This window comes from Ammospiza caudacuta, chromosome 8 (assembly GCF_027887145.1).
Source record: "Ammospiza caudacuta isolate bAmmCau1 chromosome 8, bAmmCau1.pri, whole genome shotgun sequence".
Taxonomy (NCBI): Eukaryota; Metazoa; Chordata; class Aves; order Passeriformes; family Passerellidae; genus Ammospiza; species Ammospiza caudacuta.
In genome coordinates this window covers 28,826,944-28,851,671 of record NC_080600.1, presented here as the reverse complement: position 1 = coordinate 28,851,671, position 24,728 = coordinate 28,826,944, and the positions used below count along the sequence as shown (strand labels likewise).

General features: G+C 56.9%; 3 protein-coding genes across 4 annotated transcripts in view; 2 read left to right on the top strand and 1 right to left on the bottom strand.

Moving 5' to 3' along the window:
- The first annotated feature begins 2,194 nt into the window (after positions 1 to 2,194).
- CTDSP1 (CTD small phosphatase 1) lies at positions 2,195 to 7,253 on the top strand. Of its 2 annotated transcripts, none has more exons than XM_058809410.1 (7): positions 2,195 to 2,384; positions 3,667 to 3,809; positions 3,968 to 4,069; positions 4,305 to 4,361; positions 4,883 to 4,975; positions 5,246 to 5,431; positions 5,545 to 7,253. In XM_058809410.1, exons 1-7 carry the CDS (start codon positions 2,318 to 2,320, stop codon positions 5,671 to 5,673), a joined length of 777 nt encoding a protein of 258 aa, XP_058665393.1. In that variant the 5' UTR covers positions 2,195 to 2,317; the 3' UTR covers positions 5,674 to 7,253. The 2 variants fall into 2 exon arrangements, with proteins under 2 accessions (XP_058665393.1, XP_058665391.1); XM_058809408.1 differs by having other exon boundaries at positions 3,914 to 4,069.
- Positions 7,254 to 10,349: 3,096 nt separating this feature from the next.
- VIL1 (villin 1) lies at positions 10,350 to 15,812 on the top strand. Its single transcript, XM_058809383.1, has 19 exons — positions 10,350 to 10,427; positions 10,634 to 10,708; positions 10,827 to 11,023; positions 11,273 to 11,381; positions 11,605 to 11,715; positions 11,814 to 12,016; positions 12,518 to 12,596; positions 12,716 to 12,814; positions 12,911 to 13,064; positions 13,174 to 13,274; positions 13,388 to 13,525; positions 13,680 to 13,838; positions 13,918 to 14,097; positions 14,213 to 14,358; positions 14,454 to 14,598; positions 14,876 to 15,064; positions 15,224 to 15,292; positions 15,470 to 15,607; positions 15,699 to 15,812. Exons 1-19 carry the CDS (start codon positions 10,353 to 10,355, stop codon positions 15,810 to 15,812), a joined length of 2,481 nt encoding a protein of 826 aa, XP_058665366.1. The 5' UTR covers positions 10,350 to 10,352.
- A 653-nt stretch (positions 15,813 to 16,465) lies between these two features.
- Positions 16,466 to 24,728, bottom strand: part of USP37 (ubiquitin specific peptidase 37) — a 34,733-nt gene continuing 26,470 nt past the window's right edge. Inside the window, exons 20-24 of the mRNA XM_058809443.1 lie at positions 24,457 to 24,517; positions 22,068 to 22,183; positions 21,123 to 21,192; positions 20,464 to 20,602; positions 16,466 to 19,876 (exon numbers count right to left, since the gene is read on the bottom strand). Coding sequence (XP_058665426.1) covers positions 19,789 to 19,876; positions 20,464 to 20,602; positions 21,123 to 21,192; positions 22,068 to 22,183; positions 24,457 to 24,517 — 474 coding nt within the window. The 3' untranslated portion in view covers positions 16,466 to 19,788. The remainder of the gene's footprint in view (positions 19,877 to 20,463; positions 20,603 to 21,122; positions 21,193 to 22,067; positions 22,184 to 24,456; positions 24,518 to 24,728) is intronic.

Below are 24,728 nucleotides of genomic sequence, written 5' to 3'. Positions count from 1 at the left end.
CAAGGGGTGGGGGACAGCGGGGTGTCTTCAGTGGGCAGAAGGCTGAGAGGACTGGGATCTGCAGGGTTATGCCTGTGGGGTTTGCTGCTCTCCAGCTGGAACCTGCAACCCAGAGCGCCCTCAGCCCAGGGACACCTGCCTCCATCCAACCCTTAGGAGAAGTGTCCCACTCCAAGACCTGTCTGTTTCTGTCATCCCTTGGCCATGGGACTGCTCTCGGTGGGACACAGCTCCCAGGGCCAGGGCTGGGTTGGAGAACAGGGGAAAGCCTCCAGGACTCCAGTCTAGGAGCAGTGGGGTGGGATAAAAGTGTCCCTGAGTGCGCGATTGAGTGGAGCCTGATGCTTTTCTGCCTTGTGCCCGCACCCTGCAGCCCAAACAATCCAGCTGGGCGCTGCCTACTCCTGGCCTGGGCTTGTCCCACAGCTCCAGGACAGGGACAGCCTCTCCCTGAGCTCCCCTGCTCAACCTGCCCCCGAGCAGGCAGTGGAACTGGAAGTGGTGCTCCAACCACCGCTGCAGGCACTGGCCCGGAGACTTTTCTAATTGCATTAATTGGAGGACTAACAGGGCCTGTCTGGACTCATCAGGGAGGGAGGAGGAGGAGGATGTAGCCAAAGGGACAGGGGTCCTGCAGGGGACAAGTGTGTGGCCTCTGCAGCTGCCCCCACAGAGAGCAGCGTCCCCCAGCAGCCCAGCCCAGCCAGATGCTGGGGATGAGGCAGACATCCCATGCAGCTCCACCTGGGCTAAAGGAGCACAGAGGGCAGCCCAAAACAGAGAACAGAGGAAGCACAGCCCCTTTCCTCCTTTCCCTCCTGCTGGGCCAGGAGACAGCGGTGGCTGCCCGATGTGGGAGGCGGCTGCCGTACTGAGAAGGGGCAGCGAAACTGAGGCACGACCGCTGCCCGCCGTCAGAACCGGCGGAGGGGGCGGCAGGATGCAATGTCCCTGTTCCCAGCAGGGGCATCCTGGCACGGCTCGTGGTGCTGGGATGTTCTGCGTGGAGCCGAGATGCCGGAACCGCAGGTGGAAATCGGCTTTTGTACGGCCAGAACTGCAGGTGGAAATCGGCCCGAGCTCCGCCAGCCCCGCGGCTCCGCGACTCCCTGCGGGGGCACCTCCCGGTCCCGGAGCCCATTCCCCAGTGCGGTCCCTGTGGGCCCGTGTCACGTCCCTGCTGGGCCAGAAAAGGCGATCTCACCTCCTGAAACTCCCAAACCGCAGGCGGGAGAGGTGGAAAGGTTTCAAACGTGCTCAGAAGGGAGATTTCCAACCTGCTGCGCTGTCGAGGCAGCGCTGGCAGAGCGCGCAGCATCTCCTGCCGCCGCGGTGGCGGGGTGGGGACCGGACGGGCCCCTCCAGGGCCGGCCGCTGCCCGGGCGGGGTTGGGGGTCACGGCGGTGAGAGGCTGCCCCACAGAGCCCCCTAGGGCTGGGGAGGGGAGGGGCTGGGGGATGCTGCCCTTGGGGGACTTGGGGGGCGGATTTCCTCTGAGGATTTGTGCCATCCACAAGCTCCTGTCAAGAGGCGCTTTTTAGAAAGCGCCTGGAAGCAGCCCGCCGAAGGTAGGAGGGAAGGAGGTGTAAGAGAAAAGATATGTATTGATAATAGAGATTTATTAATTGCCCAAAAAATTGGGGGATTGCAGGAGAAAGAGCGATGTTAAAACTCGGCGGTTGTTGGTGCAGCCCGCAGCACCTGCTGTCCCGCACGGCTGGCCGGGCAGGCAGTGCGGGATGTGCCCTCGGGGCAATAGGGACCTCTCTCCGCTCCAGGGGACATCCCGCATGGCGGGACGGGCACACACACCGGGGGCAGCTGCAGAGGGATCCCCGCGCTGCCAGCAGGGTGCGGGGTGACGGCAGCACCGATCCCGCGCTCCAAGCTCCCTCAGCCGGAGCGTGGGACAGCCCGGCGGCGTGTCGGGGACTCCTGCACCATGGAGCAAGGGGGTGTCCCTCCCAGCCAGACCACAGAGCACTCCCCGTCTGGGTCCCAATCGCGGCTCGGCGGGGACCCCCACTCCAGCCAGGCGACGCGGGTGCCGGGAGGAGCGAGGAGGAGGAGGAGGGAGAAGGAGGAGGGCCCCCCCGCCGTCGTTGCCCTTTTAAGGGGTTCCTTGAAACCGCGCCCGGGATCCATGTTTGCAGCCCCAGCCCGGGCGGAGGAAACTCCATGTTGTAACAAAGTTTCCTCCGCGGCGCCGCTCCCGCGCCCGCCGCCCCGCGCCGCCGCCGGCCCCCGCCCCGCCTCCCCCCCCGGGGGCCGCGCCGGGGGGGGGCCGCCCCCTCCCACCCCCCCCTCCCCGGCGCCCATGGAGCACCAGTCCATCATCGCCCAGGTCAGCAGGGAGGAGGGGAGCGCCCCGCTTCAGGAGAAAGGTAACGCCGAGGGGGAGACGGCTCCCCCGCACCCCCTTCCTGCGCCTCACAGGGGGAGGTCCCCGGGGGGCTGCGGGCCTGCGGGGGCTGCTCCCGGAGGGTGCGATGAGCTGCGCGCCGCCTCAGCCCGCCCCCCTGCATCCCGCCGCCAGGGCTGGAGATGCGCCGGGGCTGCAGCCCGGAGCGAGCGGGGCTGTGTGCGCCCGCCCGGGCGCGGGGGGCCGAGCTCCGGCCGCCTCGGAGCCTGGCGGGGCCCTGGGAGGCTCGGGGCGTTGCTCGGATTATCTGCGCTGCTTCCTCCGGAGCCGGCGAGAGGTGCGCGCAGCGCCGGCGGGGAAACTGAGGCAGGAAGGGCGCCGGGCGCCCTGCTGCATACCGGCGTCCCGTTCCCCGCGTCCCCTCCACCCCGCCAGGGGGGTCTGACGGGGGCCGCTGCTCGTCTCCCTGGCCTGGGAAGCTGCCAGGGCCGGGAGGAGCAAACGTGGGAACGGGCCCCGTCCCCAGTGGGAGCTCCTGCCCCACGGGCTCCCCACTGCGGGCTCGGGGCCCCGGCCCGCCGGAAGGGGGGCACAGCCAGGGCGGGGTGCAGCCCCGGGCCGGGCTGCCGCAGGACCCGGCCCCGGCCCCGGCACCGGTGGGGCCGCTGGAGCCGTCGCGCGGCCCCGGGGGCACGGGGTGGGCAGGAGCAGCCCCTCTGCCTCAGTTTCCCCGCGCTCCGCCAATGGGAACTGCGGGAACGGCGCCCAGGGGCGGGCGCTTCGTCCTGATTGGCCTCTCGCCTCCGGTGCACTCGAGTTGGCCAATGAGACGAGGGAGTTGCTGGAGGCGGGGAAAAGAACGGGCATAAGCCCCGCCCCCTCGGAGAGGCCCCGCCCCCTCAGAGAGACCCCGCCCCCAGGACCCCCCCCTCCTCCCGAGTGGGGCCGTCTCCCCCGGGAGGGACAGCGGGGACCGGCCCCGAGCCCACGGCTACCCCCGGGCCCAGCCCCGCGCCCTCCTGAAGAGTCTCCGGCCACGAAGGGGTCCCACGGGGGTCGCTCGTGGAGTGGGATGTGCCGGGTGAGGGACTGCGGGCGGTCAGCAAGCACTCCTGTCAGCGGCGCTGCCCTGGCACCGTTGCTTGGCAGGGCAGGAAGGCCCGGCGGATGGGTGTTGGGGTCTGATGAGGGCACGGGGGCTCTTGGGCAGCACCCACACATGGCTCACCTGGCCCCCGGTGAGCCCCCGGTGCTGTGTTAGGAGTGCCCCGGGTACCCCTCACCCCCCTTGTGCCCTCCCGCAGGTACCCAAACCCCTGCCAAGAAGCCTCGGAGCCGCAGCATTCTCCAGTCCCTCTTCTGCTGCCTGTGCCGCGATGAGGGCGAGCCCTGCACCGGCACCACCGGCGCGCCGCTCCTCGTGGAGGAGAACGGGGCACTGCCCAAGGTAACCCCCAAACCCAGCCCGGAACCGGCGGGGCCGGGCTGCCGTCCCTGCGCCTCCCCGGTGGTGTGGGCAGGGCTGGGGGGGTAAACAGTCGCTCCTCCCAGTGCCCCCTCTGGCCGTGCTGTGGATACCGTGCTGACTGTGTCCCCCTGCTGCAGGCTGCTGTCAAGCACCTGCTGCCCGAGATCAAGCCGCAGGACGCCAGCAAGCTCTGCGTGGTCATCGACCTGGATGAGACCCTGGTGCACAGCTCCTTCAAGGTGGGGGACACCCTGGCCCACCCCACACCTCTCCCCACATGCTCCCCCAGCTGCTCTGCCCCCTTTTCCCCCAGAGTGATGCCCAGCACCCAGCACAGCCTGGCTGGCTCAGTTGGGGTGTCCCTGTGAGGGGGCTGTGGGGCTGGCCGGGGGGCACAGTGAGCATAGAGCAGGCAGCATTTGGGCAGGGGGTGCCTGGCATGCCCTGTGCTCATCCTGGTGTGCCCTTCCCCAGCCAGTGAACAACGCCGACTTCATCATTCCCGTGGAAATCGATGGCATCATGCACCAGGTAACAGCGGGATGGGTGCCTGGTGGGAGGGGGGCATCAGTCCAACTCCCCCAGGAGCGGGAGCCATCCCAGGGCAATGGGAGGTATCAGGGTGCCAGCTTTGCAGGGGCAGAGGTGGGTGCCCCTCTCTTTGCAGGGCAGGGAGGTGAGGGGTGCCCTGGTGCCAGCTTTGCAGGGGCAGAGGTGGGTGCCCCTCTCCTTGCAGGGCAGGGAGGTGAGGGGTGCCCTGGCATGGTGCCTCCTGCAGTGGCCAGCCCCGGTTTCAAGTAATCCAGGATAGGCTGTGGTCTGGGCAGTCAGCCTGTTCTCGGTTACTTGGCTCTGGAGCCGGCCAAACTCTTCACCCTGGACACTCCCGTGGGGCTCATGCATCCCCAGCCCCCATGGGCAGCTCCCGTGAGGTGTGGCCAGGGAGCTGCTGGCTGTGGGGTCACAGGTGTCCCCTGGACATGGAGGCTCTGGGTGAGCCATGGCCGGTGCCAGCAGCACGCTGCCCTCTGTCTGTCTGTCCGTGCCCACAGGTGTACGTGCTCAAGCGGCCGCATGTGGATGAGTTCCTGCAGCGCATGGGCGAGCTCTTTGAGTGCGTGCTCTTCACTGCCAGCCTGGCCAAGGTGGGTGCCCCGACCTGCCCTGGCATCGCCCACCCCTTCCCAGACACTCCTCCAGGGGCACAGCTCCCTTCCCTGCCCACCTGCAGGCATCACTGGCCTCTTGTCCCCTGGGTACCCACAGGCAGCACCAGCACTGGGCGGCCTCTATACCTGTCCCTCCAAGGCACTGGCTAGGGAAACTGAGGCACAGTGAGAGCTGGGTGCCATTGTCACTGTGCAGTGGGCAGGGTGGTGTGGTGTGCCATAGTGATCCCCCTCCTGTGCCTGTAGTATGCAGACCCCGTGGCTGACCTGCTGGATAAATGGGGGGCTTTCCGGGCACGGCTCTTCCGGGAATCCTGTGTTTTCCATCGCGGCAACTACGTGAAGGACCTGAGCCGCCTGGGCCGCGACCTGCGCCGCATCATCATCGTGGACAACTCGCCCGCATCCTACATCTTCCACCCGGACAATGCCGTACGTACCCGCCGGGCACGGCTGGGCGGCCTGGGCAGCTCATGTGTGCTGGGGGACCCTCTCCCAGCGTTGTCCCCCGTGCCACTCTGTCCCCTCCCCTGTGCCGCCTGCAGGTGCCCGTGGCCTCCTGGTTCGATAACATGGCAGACACGGAGCTGCTGGACCTGCTGCCCTTCTTCGAGAGGCTCAGCAAGGTGGAGGACGTGTACGCAGTGCTCAAGAAGCAGCGGACTAACAGCTAATGGCCCCCCCACGCTCCGGGTGCTGCCAAGGGGCACCCCGGGGGAGCCAGGTGCCTTGTTCTGGGGGAGGGAGGGTCCCGGTGCCCCCCATCATCCTCCCCAGCCCCGGCGGGTGCGGTGCCCTCCGTGCCTGCCGCTGGTGGGAGATGTGGGTGCCCCCCTTCTCAGAGGAGGGGGACCATGGGTGACCCACTGCCTTGCTGTGCTGAGGACCTATTGGGGGGTCCCATCCTCCCCCACTGTCCAGCTCCTGCCCCTTTCGCCCCCAGCCTGTGTCCCCCATCCACAAAACGGTTCTCAGGTCCTTTTCCCCTCTGTCCCCCGGCTGGGGAGGGGGTTGGGGTCAGCAGCTGCTGCTTTCCACTGCCTTTGGGAGGACTGGGTCCCTCCATCCCGACTCTGCCTGCTGGGAGGCTGGCAGCCCTTGGCCCCTGTCTGCCGAGGCTACAGGACAGTAACACCTTGTCACCCTCCGAAAACGCAGGGAGTCTTGCTGTCCTTGGTGCATAGGGCTGCCACCAAACCCTTAACTGTGCCCTGGGTGCAGCTGATCACCTCGAGGGGGGCATGTCCTTGCCTCTCCTCATGCCTGCTGCCCCCACCTGGGGGTTGTGTTCTGCAGGGGCAGCCCAGCCTCAGGGCTGAGCCCCTGGGCACAAATGCCTCCCATGTGCCTTGAGACACCGTGTCTCTGTTCCCCCTTAGCCCTGCAAGGGATGTGCCTAGGGGGGCTCTTTACTCGCCCCCTCCAACTTCGGTTTCTTCTCATTTTGGGGGGGAGGTGGCCTCCTCCCCTCTCCAGTTACACTGTGTCACTGGGAGCCACTCTGGTCACCCACAGAAGGGTCCCCTCCCATGGCAGGGGCACAGCCCCCACTCCGTATCCATCTGCAGCTTCACCAAAGGCTGCTAGTCCAGAGAGAGGGACCTCCATACCAGCCTTAACGTGCCCCTCCCAGCCTTGCCCCAGCCCCAGTGCCCAGCTGCGAGGGGTGGGGGACACTGCAGCCCCCCATAGCCTGGGGTTGCCCTGACCCCCGTGGGGTTGGACTTGTGCCAGGGTGTCCCCCGGCTTTGAGGGTCTGGGGGCTCTCAGGAAGGGTTTTCCTGGGGAGGCTGAGCTCAGCCAGGCCTTTTTTAATGTCACAATATGGACAATGCCTCATATCTTTTTAGAGGGAAAAGCAATGGTTTCCCAAAAATCATGGGTGCCTTTTTACCGCAGTGCCAGTGCAGGGAGTGGGGCAGTGTTTGGGGGGTGGGTGTGATGGATTTTAGCTTTCTGGTGCTGTTCACTGCCCTGCTCCTGCTGCTGGGGGTGAGTAGGGGCCCCCAGCCACAGCCACAGCCCCTGCCCTGTGGTGCAGCACAGCTCCCTGGATCCCTGCCAGCCCCGGGCTCATCCTGCCCCGCCAGCAGGGCTGGACTCAGCACTTTATGTTAGACAAGTCAAAGGGCGCCAGCACAGCCGCTGCCCAGCGAGTGCCTGTGGGTGTACAGCCCTGCCCTGGGCATCCTTGGGAGGCCTGGGGCATGCAGAGCAGCGTGGGGGACTGGGGAGGGCTGGGGTACCAGATCCAAGTGCCTTCATGTGATTAAAGCTGTCAAAACATCTTGGAAAGAGTAGTCCTGAGTGTGTGCATGTGTGGGCACGGTACATATCATGCGTGTGTCACTGGTGGCTGTGCTCAGTGTGGGGACACAGAGCCCCTGGGATCCCCTGAGCCCCTGGGAGGGGGTGATGCTGCAGATCAGTGCTGGGGAAGCACCCTTGGGCTGCAGGGTTGAGGTGCCACCCCTTGCCTGGTGCCAAGGGGACACCCTCACACTGGAGGACAGCCCCCCCCCCAGGCTGCCCTGGCACCTCCATCCAAACTCCTTCCATGTCCTCCTGGGAAAAGGCCCCTGGTGTTACATTGATGGCTATCCTATCCTGCCCCTTAACAAGGAGGGGTAAATTTACCAATTTACCACATGGGCTGTGCCCTCCTCCCAGCTTTGAGACCTCAAATGAGTTTGCTCCAAGGAAGGTGTCAGGCCTTCCCCATACAGACTGGGGGGACCCTGGGGGACAACCTGTGACCCCCTCCCGCCATGCCGGGCACTCTGCTGCCAACATGCAGCCTCTGGCTCCTGCGGGGAATCTCTTAGCTGCCCCCTCCCCCGTGCCCTCATTGGCCCTATGCCTCCCCTCATTAATGAAATCTCTGTCCTCCCTGATGGCTGCTCTAATTACTGAGTTCATTAGTTGCCCAGCCAGGGGCCCTAGAGAGGGGGTGAGCCCTCTGGGGCCAGCGAGGGGTCCCCTACCCCTGTGCCACACTGACAGACTGCCCTGGGACGTGGCCACCGAGCAGAGGGTGACAGCGGCCACCCGGGTGTCCCACCCCACCCCAAACAGCCCCACTGGGGGTTCTGCACCCAGGTAAGGCTTCCACGGGCACTCTCGAGTGCGGTGCAGGAGGTGGGAGCTGCGTGGCGGGGTTTGGAGGGTTTGGGGGCCAAGGAGTGGAGGGCAGAGCAGAGCCCACCCCTGTGCACCAGGACACCCCCGTGTTGGGGGCTGCCACGCCCCGTGCTCTGGGTCAGCCCGTGGCCATCGCTGCGGGATCCCTGCGGGACGGGACGGTCAGGCAGGGTGCGGGGCTCGCTGCAGCCCAGCCCAGCCCAGGGCTGCAGGATGCCCGCAGCGCTTGGGGCCAGGGCTGCTGGCCCAGCAGGGCAGCCAGGGTAAAGCTGCAGCAATCCCAAGGGGCTGTGGGAGGTAGAGAGCAGGACAGGAGGCCCGGGGACTCGCCTGCTGATGGCACCTGCCCCTCCCACCTTTATGGACACCGCGGTCATTCCCTAAAACCACCATCGGGCCTGGGAGCCACCTCAGTCCCTTCTTCTCTCTGCCAACATCAAGGGCATTATCAGATGCCAACCCTCGGGACTGGGGTCTGGGGGCACAGGACAGGGCTTAGCCGTGCCACCACTTCATGTCCTGTTCTGTCCCACCAGGCTCCAGTCCCATGTCCCATCTCCCTCCTTGGGGCTGTGGAGACTCCCAGGGCAGGGAGGCACAGCCAGGAGTGACCTGGGATCTGGGTTCCAGCTGGGGTGGGAAGCAGCCTGGGAACAGTGCCATGGTCAGGGTGGGGATGTGCCAGTTACGGGGTGGGACTGAGATGCCCCAGGTGCTGCATTGCTGTCACTTTATGGAACCTTTCTGGGGGAGGAGGTACCAAAAAAACCCATTTCTGTGGCCTTAGTGCTCCATGTCTGTGAGGGATTGGGGATTTTAGGGTCTGGGGAATGAGGACTGTGGCCATCCCCATGGCATCAAGGCACCTCTGTTTCTGCTGATGCCCAGATGTCCTGGTCCAGCCCATTGCTATCACTTTATGGATCTTCTTGGTGGAGTGCATTGAAAAAAATTCAGCACGGACTCAGTACCAGGGGCCAAGGGAGGGGCAGGAGGCCTGGGGAGGGCAGAGGAACCACCCTGGGCAGGGTGCAATAGCATCTGGGGGGGAAACACCCCATGACTAACGGGGCTCTTAGGTGCCACAAAGTCTTGGAGGGCTGTGGGGACCTTGACTCTGGGCTGTCTCTGCCCTTATATGGTGAGCAGAGGCAGGGACGTGAGGGAACAAAGGTCTCCTGGGTGCTGGCACCTGAGCACTCCGCCTAGGTACGCTCACCTGTGCACCCAGCTCTGCAGGGAAGGTGAGCAGTGGAGTAGGGAGAGGGGACAGAGGGTGGCCATGGGGTGCACAACACATCCCATGGCTCCTGGCAGCAGGTTAGACTGGGGACCCACCTGAGCCCCATCTCGGGGCTGTGCTGTGGGCGATGCTTCCCCTGGGTCTGAGGTATGGGATGTGGGTGCTCGTGGGGCAGCACGGTGGGGCCAGGAGGGGTTTTGCAGGGCTGGGAAGCAGAGACCTCCCATCTGGGCAATGCCAGCACTCCCTGCCAGCCTCCATCTGGGGAGCACAGGGTGGCTTTGCCTGACCCAGCCCCTCTGCTGGCTTGAGGGGAGCACTGTCAGCCTGGCAGACATGGCTGGGACAGCCTCGGCAGCACCGGCACCCAGCAGCCCTGGGGAGCCAGGATGTGCCCTCCCTGGGGGGCATGGATGGGCTGGGGGTTTGGAGCAGGGGGTCTGAAGCAGGCCCTGTGAGTGTGTGTGCGTATCTGTGTGTGTTGTGTGTGTAAGCAGTGGCCATGTCATGCTGTTCCACTTCACGCCAAGCCGTGCCAGGACAAGGCTGAGCAGGGCCAGTTTCTGCTGGTGCTGGGGAGGACAGGCCACCGTGCAGCAGTGTCACCCAGCTGCGGGTGCCCTGCACTGCCCTGTCCCCTGTTTGGAGACAGGGCAGGGCACTGGGGCGCTTATGGAACCTGCACCTTCCCAGCCTGGACCCTGGTACGGGCTCATTGGCGGCAGTGCCAGCCGAGCTGAGGGGATGGCACCCCACCTGTGTGCCACATTCCTGATACCTCAGTGCTGGGGGTCCCCTCACCCCGTGCAGCTCCGTACAGGGAGGTTTACAGCCGGGCTCTCTGCAGAGCAGGCAGGGAAGCAGATGGCACAGCAGGTTGGCCGTGTCCCAGCTCTTATTGACACTGTCTGCCATTAACGAGGGTGTTGCCAATGCTGGCAGGTCCCCGTGCCGGTGGTACCTGTCACCATGGTGGAGCTCAGCGCCAAAGTCTCCAGGACACTGAACAAGACCACGCCGGGCATCCAGATATGGCGGATTGAGGTGGGAACGGGGGCACACCACTGGGGCTGCCTTGGGGGGTCTCTGTGAGGGAAGATCCTCCCTTTGTGTCCCCAGGACCTGGGTTTGGAGGTCTCAGTGCATCACCCAGGGTTAAGCCCTGCAGCTCCTGGTGCTGGGGGCAGTGGGTGGTGGGGCTGGGCTGGGGGGGTTCCCCCACAGGGCTGATGTGTCCCTTCCTTCTGCAGAACATGGAGATGGTGCCAGTGCCCACCAAAAGCTACGGCAACTTCTACGAGGGGGATTGCTACGTGCTGCTGTCGGTAGGGCAGTCAGGGGTGGCACAGGGAACTGGCTTTGCCCTGAGGGGCCGGGTGCAAGGAGGGATGTGTGGGGCCTGGGGACACGGGGGCTCTTCTAGCAGGGACCGGTGTCCTGCAGACACGCAAGTCTGGGAGCAACTTCAGCTACGACATCCACTACTGGCTGGGCAAGGAGTCGAGCCAGGACGAGCAGGGGACGGCGGCCATCTACACCACGCAGATGGACGATCACCTGGGCTCCGTGGCCGTGCAGCACCGCGAGGCCCAGGGACACGAGAGTGACACCTTCCGCGCCTACTTCAAGCAGGGACTCATGTATGTCAGCCACCCCTGGGCACCTGTTCCACGGGGGAGACACTGGGGAGGGGTCCCCGTTGGGTGGGGATGGGGACAGCTCTGTCTCAGTGAGGTGGGGGAGGAAGAAGGAGGATCTGGAGCTGGGCTCCATCTATCCATTACCATGTGTGTGTGTACCCCGAACACCTCCCTGTACAGAGGTGGAGGGACACCCCAGTGGTGTGAGGAGGGGCACCCAGGGCTGACACCATGTCTGTCCCCTCCCAGCTATAAGAAGGGTGGGGTGGCCTCAGGCATGAAGCATGTGGAGACCAACACCTACAACGTCCAGCGACTGCTGCAGGTGAAGGGCAAGAAGAACGTGGTGGCAGGAGAGGTGAGTCATGGCATGTGTGGAGTCTGGATCAGGATCAGGCCAGAGCACCCCTAGATACAGCTGCCTCCGAGCAGGGCACACAGTGGGCGTGGGATGATGCTGCCTTGCCTTGCAACTGCTCCCCAGAAATCCTCTCAGTATTCCTGAGAGGAGCTGCAGAGCCATGGGGATCCAGGCATTCTGCTGCTTGCCACCCACCCTTCTCAATCCCATGCTGCTGCAGGTGGAGATGAGCTGGAAAAGCTTCAACAGAGGAGACGTCTTCCTGCTGGACCTGGGCCAGCTCATCGTCCAGTGGAACGGCCCTGAGAGCAACCGAAACGAGAGGCTGAGGGTACGGCCAGGGGGTCCCAAGGTCCCCTCCCGCAGGAGGGGGGGATCACCAGCCACCCCCTCCCTCATCTGGGCTTATCCCTTCTCCCCTGGCTGCAGGCCATGACCCTGGCCAAGGATATCCGGGACCGGGAACGTGGGGGCCGTGCCAAGGTGGGCGTAGTGGATGGTGAGGATGAGGATGCCTCACCGGGACTCATGAAGGTCCTTAAGCATGTGCTGGGTGAGAAGAGGGACATCCAGCCCGCCATCCCTGATAACAAAGTGGACGAGAAGCTCAAATCCTCCCTCAAGCTCTACCAGTGAGTTTTTGGGGGTGGGTTACACACAGGGCATTTTCCCTGGTGTCAGAGGGAGCCAGCAGCCATCTCTGCTATGTCCCACAACTCCCAGCCCCATGGACACACACCAAGAAGGGTCAAAGCTACAGCAGAGGTGGGGATAAGTTCTTTGGGTGCCATTGGAACTAGAGGAATCCCAGCTGCCAAGAGGATTGGTACCTGATAGAGATGCTCATGCAAGCATCACCTTTGGATGCTGTGGCAATGCACCTCAGTGGCCCATAGCATGTGGCACCCCTCTGTCCCTGCTTGTGGCCATGAGTGAGCTGCCTGGCAGGGCATGCTACAAACCAGTTTGCCACCATGGCACAGCCAGAGATCCCCTGGGCACCACCTGTGTCATGATCTGGCTGGGGAAGGGGATGGGGAGGGAACATCCCCACAAACCCTACCACCCTGTAATGGGGATGGGGTTTTCCAACCCACTTTCTAAGCCTTTTTCATCTCTTTTTCTCCTATCAGTGTCTCCAACGCCAGTGGAAACCTGGTCATACAGGAGGTGGCAGTTCGACCCCTGACTCAAGACATGCTCCTGCACGAGGTCTGTCACCCATAGGATGCTTGGGGGTGCCCGGTTTCCTCAGCAGCTTTAATCCTTCAAAAGCTGAATTTGGTAGACTTGCCTAAAGTCCTAATTTCTATTGTTGCCTCTTCTTCAAGGACTGCTACATCCTTGATCAAGGAGGTATCAAGATCTTCGTCTGGAAGGGCAAGGATGCCAGCAAGGAGGAGAAGCAGCAGGCGATGAGCAGGGCGCTGGTGGGTGCTGGGTTAGGGGCTCGTTATGGGATAGCCTGACTGCTCCCTGGGGTGCCAGGCACTCCATGGCCACGCTCTGTGTTTGGATCCCCCCAGGGCTTCATCAAAGCCAAGAACTATCCACACAGCACCAGCGTGGAAACAGAGAATGATGGGTCCGAGTCAACTGTCTTCAGGCAGCTCTTCCAAAAATGGACTGTCCCCAACCAGAGCAGTGGGTTAGGCAAGACCCACACCGTGGGCAAAGTGGGTGAGTGTCTTCTTCCAACGTGGAAGGACTTCTTGGATTGGGATGGGCTGGCTGTGGGGAGCTCCTGTGGCCTGAGGGGTTTGGCTCACCCCTCTGCCCTTCCCCATAGCCAAGGTGGAGCAGGTGAAGTTTGACGCTACCACGCTGCACGCCAAGCCCCAGATGGCTGCCCAGCAGAAGATGGTGGATGATGGATCTGGAGAAGTAGAGGTAGGGTGACTGTGGAAGAATGTGGGACCCTCTCAGGGGATACTGTGAGGTCCAGGGTCTGCAGGGCAGGAGGATGCACCAGCTCTGACAGTAGTATACCCCTGTCTCACCAGGTCTGGCGTGTGGAGAACAATGAGCTGGTGCCTGTAGAGAAGAAGTGGCTGGGCCATTTCTATGGTGGGGACTGCTACTTGGTGCTCTACACCTATTATGTGGGGCCCAAGGTGAACCGCATCATCTACATCTGGCAGGTGAGGCCTCCAGGTCACTGCCCCGTGGGTGGGGGACAGGGTGTACCTCCCCAGACTGGGGGTGCTCTGTCCCTTGGGAGCAGCATGAGCATTGCCTCTTCTCGAGAGGGCGAGGGGGCTGTGATGGGTGCTGAGCCCCCTCTGCCCTGCCCAGGGCCGCCAAGCCAGCGCAGATGAGGTGGCTGCCTCTGCCTACCAAGCCGTCGCCCTGGACCAGAAGTACAACAACGAGCCCGTGCAGATCCGCGTCACCATGGGCAAGGAGCCGGCCCATCTGATGGCCATCTTCAGGGGCAAGATGGTGGTGTACACGGTGAGCACGGGCATCTGGGGGCATGGGTCACCCACTGGGCTTGTGGCACCGGTGGTGACCTCCTGTCCCTGTCCCCCAGGGTGGCACGTCACGGGCGGGCAGCACAGAGCCCACACCCTCCACCCGCCTCTTCCAAGTGCATGGCACCAATGAGTACAACACCAAGGCCTTCGAGGTGCCTGTCCGCGCCTCCTCCCTCAACTCCAATGATGTCTTTGTGCTCAAAACCCCCAGCTGCTGCTACCTCTGGTATGGGAAGGTGGGTACTGCTGGGCACTGGCATGAGTGCTGCCACCTCCCAGACAACTGTCCCCAACTCCACTTCTTCCTCTTTGGCTTGGGCCAGTAATGGAGCAGCTGTGCTTGCTTGGCAGGGCTGCAGCGGCGATGAACGTGAGATGGCCAAGACTGTGGCTGACATAATCTCCAAGATGGAGAAGCCAGTGGTTGCAGAAGGACAGGAGCCACCTGAGTTCTGGCTGGCCCTGGGGGGCAAGTCCCAATATGCCAGTAACAAGAGGTACCTGTCCTGTCCCTACCCATGCCCAGGGGTAAGATGGGCCGCCAGTCCCCAAGCAGGGTAAGCCGAATTCCCATGACATTGACCCCTCTCAGGCTGCAGGAGGAGAACCCCTCCATGCCCCCTCGACTCTTTGAGTGCTCCAACAAGACAGGCACCTTCTTGGCCACAGAGATCATAGACTTCACCCAGGATGACCTGGAGGAGAGTGATGTTTACCTACTGGACACCTGGGACCAGGTGAGCTGGGGGAGCATGGAGCAGGGGACAGACCTTTGATCCCACAAGTTGATATTCCTGCAGTTGGAGGACCTGCATCAGCCACAGTTGGTGGGATGGGAGGCTGGAAACCTGCCTATACGTGGTCCCACAATGCTTTTTCCAGCCTTCTTATTCCAGGGAATGCTGAGGATGGACTCACAGAGTCCTTCTCCATGGACAGAGCTCATGTGCCTCCAACCGTGGTCCCAGAGGGCTCTGTCTCACCCCAGTGGTGGACCCAGTAACTTTCTTGCAGGTTTTCCTCTGGATTGGGAAAGATGCCAATGAGTCAGAGAAGGAGGCGGCAGCAGTGATGGCACAGGAGTACCTGCGGAGCCACCCCAGCGGGCGTGACCTTGACACCCCCATCATCGTGGTGAAGCAGGGCTATGAGCCCCCCACCTTCACCGGCTGGTTCCTGGCCTGGGACCCTCTCAACTGGGACGTGAGTCATGGCAGGGGGAGAGGTTTGAAAGACCAGGGAGTCCCTTTGCAGAAGGGAGCAGATGTGGGTCTGGCCCCAGGAGCATCTCCAGAGGGTGGGCAGGAGCTTGCCTGACCCCTGTGCATGCTGAGGGGCTGAGCACTTTTGTCTCCTTCCCAGGACAAGAAATCCTACGAGACACTGAGAGCTGAGCTGGGTGACGAGAGCAGCCTTGGGCAGCTCACCTCAGTAAGTGGCATAAGGAGAAAGGCAGCTGGGCTGGGTGGGACACAGAAAACCCTCCCATCCCCTGGGCCGGTGACAGGAGGGGCTGCAAGGACAGATCCTCAGTGAGAACACCTGGAGCCAGCCTGGTGCCTCCATCCCTGGGCCAGGCCCTGGTGTGACTCTGCACTCCCCATTCAGGTGATCACATCCAGGGAAGAGGTCTTCACTGCCACCACCACCCTTGTGCCCACCAAACTGGAGACCTTCCCCTTGGATGTGCTGGCGAACACCTCCGCTGATGACCTGCCCCGGGGTGTGGATCCCAGCAGGAAGGAGGTAAGATGAGGCCAGGGGGCTGCTGGAGGGGGAGACAGTGAAAGCCCCTCCCAGTTCCTCAGCTCAGCCTCCTCTCTTTCTCTGGCCCCAGGACCACCTCTCTGATGCAGACTTCCAGGCTGTTTTTGGCATGAGCCGCTCTGCCTTCAGCAGCCTGCCCTTGTGGAAACAACAGAAGCTCAAGAAGGACAATGGACTCTTCTAGGGCAGGAGCCTGGGCAAAGAAACAATCCCAGCTCTTTAGGAAATAAAATAAGTATGAAAAATAGGGCTGTGGTCTCTCCTCTCCATCCCCAAGGCCCAGCCCCAGGTACGGGGGTTATTTGTTTCAGGGCTGGCACACAGACACAGGTTTTGACTGGGCACCGCCAGCACAGGGGAGGATCCTCAACTCCTTTTCCCCAAGGCCTTCCTTTGTCCTGGCTGTGCTCAGAGGTGATGCACAGGCTGGGCATGCTCGAGGTGCCAGGACTCTCCCATCCGGGCACCTGCAGCTCCGGGCTAAAGGTCCAGTGTGCAGCTGGAGCCACTCCCTGCCTTATCACTGGAACTGCAGTAAACACGTGTGGTACCAAAGGTAAATGAGGGGACACCGTGCCTGTGGGGACAGACACCAGGGATCACTTGTCCTTGGACCCAGGAGGGGAGGAGGGTGTCTCCCTTCTACTGGGGCTCTACAGGGATGCTGAGAGGCACTGAGGTGTCCCCTCTCTCAGGGGGGCCAGGCTGGACATGTGCTGAGGGGCACTGAACACACACACACAGGATGTTCCCAGGCAACTGAGCAAAAGGAGAGGTGGAGGTGCAGTGCCCAGGAAGAGCCAGCAGAAATAAGATTCCAAATCAATAGAGGGTTAATAAAGAGGTTTTAATTTCACAAAAATCTATCTACACATCATTTAAAAACGGGCAGGGGGAACCCAAGAGCAAAAACTGTAAAGAATAGAGAGGAACAGGTCTGCTAAAACACAGAGAAAAGCACTGCTCCACATCAACAGTGTAAAGAACCAGAAAGTCAGGGTGCAGGCAGAAGCCAGTGGGAGGCAAGGCTGGAGTGTGGCAGCAAACCACATGGACAGCAGCTGCCAGGGGTCCTGCACCCCTTTTTCTCTTTGGCGGGCAATTACAGGGATAATTAGCTCCATTAAAACAAAGCAGATGAGTTATTCCCAGCCCCACGGTGTTCCCCACCTGCCAGGGTGAACTGAAGCAGGAAGTGCTGAGCTGGCAATCAGCACTTCCCTTCCTCGATGCAGGACGGGCAGGAAGATGCACGGCTGATCTTATCTGTGCTGCACTGAGCAGGGGGAAGGCCAGGCCGAGGCCACAGGTGCTGCAGAGCTCCTCCCATCAGTCCCACTCTGCTGCTCCAGCTGGGAAAGCAAGTCCTTGCTCTGCAAAGGCTCTGGGTGCAGCCCTGCTGGCCCCCCAGGGACCCACACACGAGCTCCAGTTCAGTGACACCAAAACTCTGCCCCTCTCAGATTAGGGGTGTAAATCAAGAGCAAATTATCGCAGTCAGACAATGAAGCGACGAAAGGAACAGAGGGATGGGAGTTCCTTGAATTTCTGTGCTGAATCACACTTGTACTAAACTAGGTGAATTCAGAAGTGGGTGAATGTTTAACTGAGGAAGAGCTAGTACATGTTCAGGGCCCACAAGTAAGCTTCACCTACCTATACCCAAGGACAGGTATCCCATATGGAAGGGCCAGCCTTACTGAACTTGCTGCTGCAACAGCGTGAGCAGTGGGAATGACACAACTGGTGGGCAGCACATCTCTTGAGAATTACACACCTGTCATCCGCCCTCCTGCTTTTGGGCAGGGAAAAAGCTGGCTTCTGCAAGGAAGGGGCTCTGGGGACACTCCTGCCCAGGTGAAGGTGCAACTGAGCTGCCATATGCCAAACAAAAAAGCTTAAATTATAGTATATGTCTGCAAATTCTTAATGACTAGAATAACAAGCAAGAACTTCTCATAACACAAGGAACACTGTTTTCAAGCACCAGCTTTTTCACCTTGATCCAAACAAAACTGGTTTTAAACAAAAGTTACTGCACTGAAAAATCAGGCTATGTTTGCTTTTATTATAAATTAACTGGAGTGCAGCGCCTTGTAAAAACAACCTTGCCACCCAAAAAAGCAGAGCTGACTTCTGATACTACAGGAATACCAGTTATTTACAGCACAAGCATAGGATGTGCTTGGGGAAAACAGGTTTGCCCTCTGGACGGAGCAGTCCATCACACTCACAGGGCAATCAGTTCAAAGGACAACTCCCGTGTCACCACCTCTTCCCGTCACCCAGATTTCAACCAAAATCAGTTCTGACAATAGAAAAGTATAATGCTTTGTAATAAATTAATACACACCGCCCTCGGGCTGCAGCTCACCAGATGAACCCTCTGGCATGCCTGCAGCCCAGCCTTTGCTGCTGGCTCAGAGACCAGGAAGATGCACTGTGCCCAGGGCCCCTGGGCTCGCCCCACCTGGGCACTGGGAGGGAGGTCAGTCTTCACTGCACCAGGGCCCCCCAAGTGCTCGGGGTGGGGAGAACACCCACGCTGTCACTTGCTGCTGCTGCACACAAGTGGGAAGAGTCCCCTGAGGGCACTGACACACCCTGCCGGGATAAACTCCAGCGTGGAAGTGCCCGTGAAAGGTGCCTGCTGTCTCCTAAATCGATGGTTTTGTCTGCTTTGCTGCAGCAAATTTATTCCTGAGAAACTCCTAATGATAGTTTAAAAAACTCACAAACTATCTCAACGGCAAAAAAAGTGATTTTCTTCCTTTTTTTTCCTTAAAGAAGTCTTTCATCTCTAAAACTCAGGCTGCAAAAATCAGAACTAGAGGCCAAAACAAGAGCAACTACTTTGCTTACAGCAATAACTTCTCTGAAATGAGTAAATGTCAGTGAAAGGAAACATCTGTCCCTCCTTAATTAGTGCAAAGGTGCTGAAAAAAAATGAACTTAATAGGCTTCTCCCCCCACTGCTGAAACAAGCTATAAAAGAAGCATCATGCTTCCAAACACAGCAGATAGCATCACTTCTTCCTAACCATGTTCTGTTAATGCTAAGCAAGGGCCTTCTGAAAGCTTTCCACCTGGTTAATTTCACAGTTTGAGCACTCTTGCACTCCTCAAAGAGGAGAACTGAGACATGGCTGCAGAACAAAGCCTCTTACCCTGGGGTACACAAGACCATGGCAAGACCACGGTTCAGCTCAAGTGCCAGGTGCTGCACAGGAAGGGTAATGCCAGAACATTCTTTCCCTCCCAGAAGTGTAGCTCACCTCCTAGCACTGCTCTGTCTGCTCCAGGCACTCAGCTCTCCCAGAGCCACATCGGAGCAGCCCTAATCAACACAACTCCAGTGAAACACAGCACACCCAACGAGAGACCTTGCCCCTCCAAATGGCACTGATGCAACAACCTCATGGAGAAAATGCAATCAAATGATAGAACTTGTAAAACAAAAGAAATCACATATATAATCTCACATCTAAATGAGGATGACAGTGAATGGTGTAAAAAAAAATAAAAACAGAGCTGCCACCAGGTATCAATACATTCCACAGCACCGACAGTTTGTTTCCTGGAACCGCAGGGAAATCGCAGCACGCTTACAAACCCATGAATGTCACAATGCATCAGCTTGAGTGATTCCAAAATGCCTGTGAGCCAGATGACTGGCAAGAGCCTGCTCAGTGATCTGGCTTTCCAGTGAATATTACTAACACAACACACGCCAGGTTACAGTCTATTGCTTAAATTGCTCTTGGAGAAAAGAAACAAAAGCGCCAAGTGATATGTAAATCTTTGCCACTCACGTCTCATAGGTGAATGGGCTTTTAAAGTCGAGTCTCTTTTTGCACTATTTTTTAAACCAGTTTATGAGCAGCTGTAGTCTTGTGGCTTGTTACAACTCTTTAAGGCTCCATGCTGACAAAATCATTTGAGAAACATTGAAAATTTCACCACAGGAGGGTCGTTCTGGATGTCAAGGTTTAAACACAAAGTTCAGGCCCAGGACTTGCACAGATGATTCAACAAACCGAGCGTCCCACATTTCTACCTTTTGTCTCATGTTTTGGCCCTGAGCTGTTTGTTACTCCTGCGTGGCTGGCACAAGTTCAGAATCTTCCTTGCTCCTCAGGAGGAACAAGGTGTTTTACTCTTCACAGAGGCTGACGAACTGATCTTCCTACTTCCATGCTAAGTGGTTGTGCATTTTTTTCTGTTTCTAGTAACTCATCAAAGATATCTCTGGAACAGAACAAAAGACCAACAGTGAAAATTTTGCACAACAAAAATTCACTACATAATATAGCCCTGAGGGAATCAGCAGCTGGATTTACTCCATAAACTCAAGCATTACAAATCCTGGCAAAGAGAGATGTCTAATCTGACATCTCCAAGCAGCAGCAACAACAGAAAAGGGGGATACAAACTTTCTTCAGTTTTGTGGGCCTGAAAACATTTCTAGCGACAAACCCCATTTTCGCTGTCCTGAGATGACCATGGCTGCAACAACACAACTGTTAGGAGCAGGGGTAAGAGCATTTATAAATATCACAGCACTTGAAAAAAAAAAAAACCCAACCTCCATTATGATTCCTGGTGTAGCACATGCACTGAGACACTGAATCCCTTTCTTAAAGTACAGTTTCATGTATTTGTTAAAACACTATGCATTATTGACATGCAATCCCACACCTCTGAACTCCAAGCACTTAAATTCTGTCATTCTGGAGGCATTTTTCATCCTAGCAGAGGACCACAGGAAGAAGAGAAGCCCCCTTCCTCACAAGCAGCAGGTGATTTCTAGGAGCAACATTCCCCAAGACACCTACTTGTGCATGTAGAAGAAGATGTATCCACTTCGGTCTCTGTCACACTGAACGGTGGTCTCCAGAGTTCTAGAGACTTCCAGGTCATTGTAGGTGAACCAGGACTGCTTCTTGATATCATAGACATCACTGATATAATGACCTTAACAACAGAATCACAGAATGCTTTGGGTTGGAATGGAAGGGACCTCAAAGGTCATCCTGCTCCAAACTGCCTGCCATGGGCAGGGACACCTTCCACTACACCAGGCTGCCCAGAGCTCTATCCAGCCTGGCTTTGAACACTTCTGGGAATGGGGCAGCCACAACTTCTCTGCACATCTTTCCATGCTGCACTTCAGCCAGTGAGCTGGTCAGCCAGGTACCCTGGTCCAGCCACCTATGTCAGATTTAAATGCTAAAAGATCCTTAAGATCCTGGTCCCTCAGTCAGCTGGCAACAAGCACAAGCAACTCCACAGAGCCCACCAGCTGTACGTTTCCTACATGCCATAGTCAGGCACCACGATATCCCCAATCTGCTCCCCCATCAGCAAGTCATGACAGAAGATTTTTGCTTTGCTGTCTGAATTCTTTCCTATAAATAATTATGCTATGGTAATTCTGTATTACAGATTTTTCAAGCTAGGTAAGAGATGAAGAATAAAATGTGGCATCTTTTACCTGAAGATGATGTGCTTCCAATATGGCTCACAATGCTGATGAGACGATAGGAGTGAGGAAGCTCTCCTGTCTGGGAAAAAAAAAAAAAGTACAATTAAAGCTTTCAGGCATTCTTTTTTCCCCCCACATAGCTTATGGACAAGATGAATTATACCTGAGATATCAACTTTGGCTAGGTATTCAAAGCTGCAAACCAGTGAAGGATTACAGAAACAGACACCCTGCTTCACACCAAACAAGGAGTCCTTCCAGAAGCGGGAAATGTGTATTTAATCTATCAGCAAGCCAATGAGCATGCCAAGGAGCCTCTCTGACCTCAGAACAGATGCTGACATGAGCTCTACACTGCAAAGTTTTCTAAACAACCATTTCCTGAGCAACTTCCACTGATGTCAGAATTAATCCAGCAAATAAACAGAAAAGCCAAAAAGGAACACCATGCTTACTTCTGAAATATCAAAGACATACCATTGATAATGGTACACAGATTCAACACTAATACAGGATATGTAGCCCAAATTCTTGTCCTGCACCTGTAATGTCAGAGGACAACACCCACTCTACATGCAGGAAACATGCTCTTTCTATTCAATGGCTTCTGACAATTAATTTTTTAATACTCTCTTGACCAGGAAATGTTACCTCTAGAATTCACTGACAATACTGTCAAAGAGAGTATCTTAGAGAAACTCAGAAGGTCTCTATAGCTGATTTTTAATCAGTTTTGTTTTGGGTTTTTTTTTGGGTTTTGTTTGCTTTGGTTTGGGTTGGGGTTTTTTTTTTGTAATTAAAATAACACTGTAAGATTTAAGTACAGAAATTTTCTATGTTTTCACTTAGAATATAAATACCTTTCTAGCCTCTACACCTGCTCTGTAAAACTACCTTCAAGACTATAAAGAATAGCTATATTTCTCAGCTGGCTTTTGAAATCATAGATCACACCTCAGCATTTCTTTTCAGCTCTTCTGCTTCAGCTTCTGAATACTCCATGTCCAGAACATCCTCATTTCCAGAGTCTTCATCAGAGCCAACGCTGTCCAGGAGAGAGCTGTTAAACTCTGGATAGCAAGGAAACAATGGTAACTGCATGAGAAGCTGTGGACCACACAGGAATTTACAACAGGTTGAGGTATATCTACCCACATAAACAGGATAATAAAATTTAAAACTTAATTTTTAGAGAAAACAAGGGGATACTGGAATTCCAAACAAAAGATCTTGCCCTTTTCCAACTTGTCAGAGCAACAGTTAAGTATCTTGGAATTAATTTTAGCACCATCTCCCTCATACTTTTCCAAAAGGGCACTATGGCAATGACAGCTGGGTGACAAAAAGAGCAGTTAACATCCAAGTGGCTCTGGAGCACCAGTGGGCTCCAGACAAGACAGACAGCAAAAGAAGGACAGCCAGTCTGGTCAGTGAGCTGTGAGTTCCTGCAACAAGAAGCTATGAATTACACTTTTAACTATAAGTTGCATGAACAAAGTGCATTTTTGAATTAAAACTGGCATCAAAATGCTACTGCTGGCAGCAGGCATCTTTTCATTGTTTTCAATGGTAAGAAGGCTGCTCACCACAGGAACTTCCAGTTTGCTTGGCTGAGCAAAATGCACGCAGCTTTCTGTAAAGAGCCGGAAGGCAGCACTGCTCCCTGTACATGCTGTTCCAAACTTCCTGGGGTTCTGCAGCTACCCAACTAATTTAAGATTTTGTACAGTTCTCATTAGGAGAAGTAGCTGTGCTTTCACCAGTTAAATTAAAGCTGTGGAGTCCCTGGTGGATGAGAAGTTGAGATTAACAGGACACTGCTCAGGAATTTTCTCTCGTCTGTTTTCAAGGGACTATCACGCCAGCTGTGATGGAGTTGTTTTGCCAAAGAGATTCTCACACTGTTTGTCCTGTTAAATCATCAGTCACTGGATTAGTGCAATCTTCTTGGGAAGTTTACAGATGACTCCCTTACTTAACTGGGAATCCTTTGCTGCTGATTTCCACACTCACTTGGGCTGTAGGGTAGACTACAGCCTAGAAACACAGCCACTTTGGCTGTGGATAGGTTTAAATCTTTTATCTCAGAAGGTTCTCCCATGGATCCAGTATACTGATTAAAAGCCTGGGACCAAGGCCACTCACTTAGGCTGTAGGGTAGACTACAGCCTAGAAAACACAGCCACCTTGGTAGGTCTGTGCATGAAGCACCTGCCAGAGGAATTGCTCAAGCCCACTGCACCAACAGTGCCAGGATGATTACTGGTTCTGTGCTCATGGCATCACTGGGATCCCTCATGAGACAAATGTGACCAGCTCTGCATTCAAGATGTTGTACATCTCCTTGAACAGCTGCTTCCTGGTGCCTTACAAACTAGACAGTAGCAAGAAAAAGCTGTGTTTAAGCCAAGCAACTGCAAATCAAGGGGATGGAAGATCTCTAGCCTTGAATTCTTCCTGGATATCAATCAAGGAAAACTCAAGAAGGACTGGTCACTTAGTCTGTCAGAGTTCAGGGTGAGGGATGCCTAAGCAGCATTCAACTCCTCTTCAGGAGCTGACACAGGTTCATCCAGCAACAACTGAGGGCCTTTGAAAGGCCCTGAGCAACTACAACTATCTTAACACAATACTTTATTATCCCTCCCTCTCCCTCTTTGGAGCAGGAATTTTCTCTCAGTTATGCTTTGCTCTGCCAGATTGTATGAAATCACTTGCATGCCAGCCTCACACAAATGTTAAACAGTGCCTGAGGAGGCCTACAGCACTGTCTGGACTTGGAGGAGACAGATAGCACATTTTGGGTTTCCTTCTTCACCCCCAAGAGCTGTACCTTGCAGTGAGGTCTGTCTCCCTCCCATCCCATACCTGACAGAAAAGCACTGATTAATTTTTCCAGGCAAGGCTAGGGCATTTATTAATCAGCCCTAAAGCAGCAGTGGAAGTAACAAATAATCCTTATGTTCTGACTAGGGCCATTAGCATGCTGGATTTGCTGGGAATGCAAAGTTCCAAGATCCACTGTGCTTTCTCTAAATTTATATTATTCATTAATGTATATTATATGTGTTGCTTATAATATATTACACATATCTCTCTATATATCTCTATATCTAACTAAAAAGTCAAGAGACTGAAGTAATTTTTCAGCTTAAGTTTTTCCTGGCACTTGCTTTCACAACCAAGAACAAGAAAAACTGACCTCGAGCGCCAAACACAACAAAGCACACACCAAAAGAACATGAATCCCAGCTGTCTTACTGACAGGCAGGAGCTGCACTCATACACACATATCAATTTTCTCTCAAAAGCAACATACTGGAAGAACTTAAATAAGTTTCACCTTGTAGACTTAATTCCGTGGCTCGTTTGAGGTCATCATCCTCTTTCTGTTCTCGTGCCTCCTGATGGGGAGAGAACAAAACTTAGCTCATTGAGACATTTCACTGTTTAAAATTCTTGTGGTGCTCTTTTTCCATTGAAACTGTGCTGCTCTGGTTTCTACAACAAACCTGACATTGTAAATTAAAGGTTCTGTGTGAAGGAATGTTTGCAACCACCGAGAGTCCAATGTTCCCGTGCAACAGAACCTGGGACAAACCTTCATTAAGGCTT

What these genes read in the sequence shown, in the direction of transcription:
- CTDSP1 (XM_058809408.1), top strand. Translation starts at nt 2,318, where the DNA reads ATGGAGCACCAGTCCATCATCGCCCAGGTCAGCAGGGAGGAGGGGAGC. An exon ending in AGAACGGGGCACTGCCCAAG is followed by an intron (nt 3,810 to 3,913) that starts GTAACCCCCAAA and finishes CGCTCCTCCCAG; the next exon opens with TGCCCCCTCTGGCCGTGCTG. An exon ending in TGGTGCACAGCTCCTTCAAG is followed by an intron (nt 4,070 to 4,304) that starts GTGGGGGACACC and finishes GCCCTTCCCCAG; the next exon opens with CCAGTGAACAACGCCGACTT.
- VIL1 (XM_058809383.1), top strand. Translation starts at nt 10,353, where the DNA reads ATGGTGGAGCTCAGCGCCAAAGTCTCCAGGACACTGAACAAGACCACG. An exon ending in AGAACGTGGTGGCAGGAGAG is followed by an intron (nt 11,382 to 11,604) that starts GTGAGTCATGGC and finishes ATGCTGCTGCAG; the next exon opens with GTGGAGATGAGCTGGAAAAG. An exon ending in ATGGATCTGGAGAAGTAGAG is followed by an intron (nt 13,275 to 13,387) that starts GTAGGGTGACTG and finishes CTGTCTCACCAG; the next exon opens with GTCTGGCGTGTGGAGAACAA.